The sequence below is a fragment of the Alosa pseudoharengus genome, unplaced genomic scaffold, assembly GCF_046254945.1.
Source record: "Alosa pseudoharengus isolate Yale_2024_CS ecotype anadromous, Long Island Sound unplaced genomic scaffold, YU_APseudo_1.1 YU_APseudo_1.1_scf_7, whole genome shotgun sequence".
NCBI lineage: Eukaryota > Metazoa > Chordata > Actinopteri > Clupeiformes > Clupeidae > Alosa > Alosa pseudoharengus.
This window is the reverse complement of record NW_027468859.1, coordinates 1,495,949-1,500,948: the sequence shown is the minus strand read 5'-3', so window position 1 is coordinate 1,500,948 and position 5,000 is coordinate 1,495,949. Positions and strand designations below refer to the sequence as shown.

At 47.5% G+C, this 5,000-nt stretch overlaps 1 protein-coding gene across 1 annotated transcript in view; it reads right to left on the bottom strand.

Moving 5' to 3' along the window:
• Positions 1–5,000, bottom strand: part of prkg3 (protein kinase cGMP-dependent 3) — a 41,518-nt gene that overhangs the window by 33,458 nt on the left and 3,060 nt on the right. Inside the window, exons 3-6 of the mRNA XM_076273136.1 lie at positions 4,776–4,908; positions 3,723–3,889; positions 2,901–3,014; positions 1,384–1,489 (exon numbers count right to left, since the gene is read on the bottom strand). Of these exons, the coding sequence (XP_076129251.1) occupies positions 1,384–1,489; positions 2,901–3,014; positions 3,723–3,889; positions 4,776–4,908 (520 nt within the window). The remainder of the gene's footprint in view (positions 1–1,383; positions 1,490–2,900; positions 3,015–3,722; positions 3,890–4,775; positions 4,909–5,000) is intronic.

The following is a 5,000-nucleotide window of genomic DNA, read 5'->3' as shown; positions in this document are numbered from 1 at the left end:
CACACATGTAGGGCTCTCATCACACACACACACACACACACACACACACACACACACACACACACACATGTAGGGCTCTCATCACACACACACACACACACACACACACACACACACACACACACACACACACACACATGTAGGGCTCTCATCACACACACACACACACACACACACACACACACACACACACACACACACACACATGTAGGGCTCTCATCACACACACACACACACACACACATGTAGGGCTCTCATCACACACACACACACACACACACACACACGTAGGGCTCTCATCACACACACACAAACACACACACACACACACACGTGTAGGGCTCTCATCACACACACACACACACACACACACACACACACACACACACATGTAGGGCTCTCATCACACACACACACACACACACACACACACGTAGGGCTCTCATCACACACACACAAACACACACACACACACACACACACACACACACACACACACACACACACACACACACATGTAGGGCTCTCATCACACACACACACACACACACACACGTAGGGCTCTCATCACACACACACACACACACACACACACACACACACACGTGTAGGGCTCTCATCACACACACACACACACACACACACACATATGTAGGGCTCTCATCACACACACACACACACACACACACACACACACACACACACACATGTAGGGCTCTCATCACACACACACACACACACACACACACACACACACACACACACACATGTAGGGCTCTCATCACACACACACACACACACACACACACACACACACACGTAGGGCTCTCATCACACACACACACACACACACATGTAGGGCTCTCATCACACACACACACACACACACACACACATGTAGGGCTCTCATCACACACACACACACACACACACACATGTAGGGCTCTCATCACACACACACACACACACACACACACACACACACACACACACACACATGTAGGGCTCTCATCACACACACACACACACACACACACACACACACACACACACACACACACACACGTAGGGCTCTCATTCACAAGCAGAGAGTGGACACACACCACACATGTAGGTCTCTATAAGGGCTGTCTATAGGACTAGATGTATAGAATACATAGGGGTCTCTATAAGGGCTGTCTATATGACTAGATGTATAGAATACATAGGGGTCTCTATAAGGGCTGTCTATATGACTAGATGCATAGAATACATAGGGGTCTCTATAAGGGCTGTCTATAGGACTGGATGTATAGGATACATAGGGGTCTCTATAAGGGCTGTCTATAGGACTAGATGTATAGAATACATAGGGGTCTCTATTAGTGATCAGTTGGGACTCACGTCTTTAGGAATCCCATGAGCTGCTCACGCTTCCTAATGGACTTGTTGGTCATGATGGTTCGGTACTTCTGTCGCTGGATGCTCCAGAGCCGCACAGCAGTGGCAGCTGCACACACACACACACACACACACACACACACACACACACACACACACACACACACACACACACACACACACACACACACACACACACACACGGCATCAAGGGAGAGGTCAGACACAAATGTCTTTTATTCAACAGGACAGTGCAGAGGGTGACAGAAAGCAAGTAGCAGATGGATATTTAATCTGCCTAATTTAGGCCTTTCATCTATTTCTGGAGAGGAAGTTTAATCTGGAGAGGAAGGTAAATCTGCCTAAGGAGCTGCTGACCACTTTCTACTCGGCCATCATTCAGTCTGTCATCTGCACCTCCATCACTGTCCGGTTTGGGTCAGCCACCAGACGGGACAGGGCCAGACTGCAACGGGCAATTAGGGCTGCAGAGAGGATCATTGGAGCTGACCTTCCCTCCATCCAGGACCTGTACCGGCAGCAAACATCTCTACAGACCCCCCACATCCTGGTCACTAACTGGTCAACCTCCTTCCCTCTGGCAGACGATACAGGGCACTGTTCGCCAAAACCAGCCGCTTCCTCTCCCAAGCTAACAGCCCCCACCCTCACACTGAACATGTCAATCAACGGCTCTGCTCATCTACCTCATATTTATACATATTAATACATTTCATTGCACTGAACTGCCTTGCACTATATTTATATTTATATTGAAATCTTAAATCTCAGTCTATACTGATATTGCACTATTCCCACCCTCTCTATCTCTCTATCTTGCTGTGCCTGTTGAGGTGTCCATGGCAACCCCCCCCCCCCCCCAGCAACTGCACTACCCTGTCCCACCCATAGTGTTCTATTTATTGCAAATGTACATACTGTATTTATACTGTATTTATGCTGTATTTATACTGTATTTATGCCCTTCATTCTATTCTTACAGTTCTGTTTTTTATTCTTTTATGTTTTTTATTCGTTTATTGTTATATGTTAAGTGAGTGTTATTAACCAGAGTTAAATTCCTTGTTTGTTACCGCAAATCTGGCCAATAAAGCTGATTCTGAGTCTGATTCTGATATGGGGTGGGGTATATCAGTGCCTACAGTGCCCCCTAGAGGTCTGACACAAATGATCTTGATATCAGTTAGACCTGTAACTGCTTTCAACCTTCCTGTGCTACAAAAAAGAATTGAGACAAAAATCCCACGGTATGCCAACCTTTGAGGTGAAACGTTCCTGTCTCGGGAAAACATCTAGTGGAACATTCCTGAAAAGTTCATGCCTCAGGAAAAGCACTCTAGAGAAACATTCCTGTTTTAGGAAAAGCACTCTGATTCAGGAAAAGCACTCTAGAGAAACACTCCTGATTCAGGAAAAGCACTCTAGAGAAACACTCCTGATTCAGGAAAAGCACTCTAGAGAAACACTCCTGCTTGGTGAGGGCCAGCTGCCCAGCTCACCTCTGACGGAGGCGGTCCGCTTGCAGTTGTAGAGGATGGCCAGTTCTCCGAAGACGTCTCCGGAGGAAAGCGTCCGCAGGACGTGGCCAGCCTGGGTCACCTTCAGCTCCCCCGCTTCAGCACACAGGGTTGCCAAGCAACCAAACGCACAGGGTTGCCACAGCAACTGTTAGCAAGCTTCACAGCCTCAAGTTTCTATGTCACACAAATGTCAACACACACCAAAGACACCCTCTTTCGTACACACAACACACACCACACACACACACACAACACAGGACACACACAATACACACACACAACACACACCACACACAGGACACATACAGCACACAAACACACACAGAAGCACTGACATAGACACACACACACACATTCTCACACACACAAGATAAACGAGACATACACACTCACACACAGCAAACGCACAACACTGGGTACACACACAGAGGACACCCAGACATAGAAAACACACAACACTGCAAACACACAACACAGGACACAATGCAGAACACACAGCAAACACACAACACACACACACACACAGCAAACACACAACACACACACACAACACAAAAAACACACAACACACAACACAGGACACACACACAGCAAACACACAACAAAGGACACACAACACAAAAAAACAACGCAGGACACACACAAGACACACAACTCAGGACACACACAAGACACACACACACAATACAGGACACACGCAATACACACACACACACACACAATACAGGTGCACACACAATACACACACACACACACACAATACACACAACACACACACGCACACACAATAAAGGTGCACACCTGCTACAATGTACATGCTGTCTCCCTCAGAGCCTTCAACGATGACATCATCACCAGGGCAACGGTCCAGAGCCTCCAGCAGCTCCACCATCATGGAGATCTGCTCGTCGTCAAGGCGACTCAGGAAGTCGTTCTTCTGGATAGCATGTTTGATCTGCTCCGCCTCGCTGCCATGGAAACACACAACAGATCTCAATTCTACAGGACATCACAGTGTGTGTGTGTTTAACATTCTACAGGACGTCACACTGTTTGTGTGTGTGTGTGTTTAACATTCTACAGGACGTCACACTGTTTGTGTGTGTGTGTGTGTTTAACATTCTACAGGACGTCACACTGTTTGTGTGTGTGTGTGTGTTTAACATTCTACAGGACGTCACACTTTTTGGGTGTGTGTGTGTGTGTTTAACATTCTACAGGACGTCACACTGTTTGGGTGTGTGTGTGTGTTTAACATTCTACAGGACGTCACACTGTTTGGGTGTGTGTGTGTGTGTGTTTAACATTCTACAGGACGTCACACTGTTTGGGTGTGTGTATGTGTGTTTAACATTCTACAGGACATCACAGTGTTTGGGTGTGTGTGTGTGTTTAACATTCTACAGGACGTCACACTGTTTGTGTGTGTGTGTGTGTTTAACATTCTACAGGACGTCACACTTTTTGGGTGTGTGTGTGTGTGTTTAACATTCTACAGGACGTCACACTGTTTGGGTGTGTGTGTGTGTTTAACATTCTACAGGACGTCACACTGTTTGGGTGTGTGTGTGTGTGTGTTTAACATTCTACAGGACGTCACACTGTTTGGGTGTGTGTGTGTGTGTTTAACATTCTACAGGACATCACAGTGTTTGGGTGTGTGTAACATTCTACCGGACATCACAGTGTTTGGGTGTGTGTAACATTCTACAGGACATCACAGTGTTTGGGTGTGTGTGTGTTTAACATTCTACAGGACGTTACACTGTTTGGGGGTGTGTGTGTGTGTTTAACATGCTACAGGACGTCACACTGTTTGTGTGTGTGTGAGGCTCTTGAGCCCCTATGGTGTACCTGGTGGTCTTTTGGACCCTGGGGATGTCCAGGTGTTCTGAGAGCGGTTCGGGCGCGATGACGGCAGCCCGACTCTGCCGCACGTCACTGACGCGCTCGACGCTCTCGACGCTGTTCCGCTGAGAACGGAATCCTGGCACTGCGACACAGGAAGCACATCCAGCTGAACTCAACACAGGAAGCACATCCAGCTGAACTCAACACAGGAAGCACATCCAGCTGAAC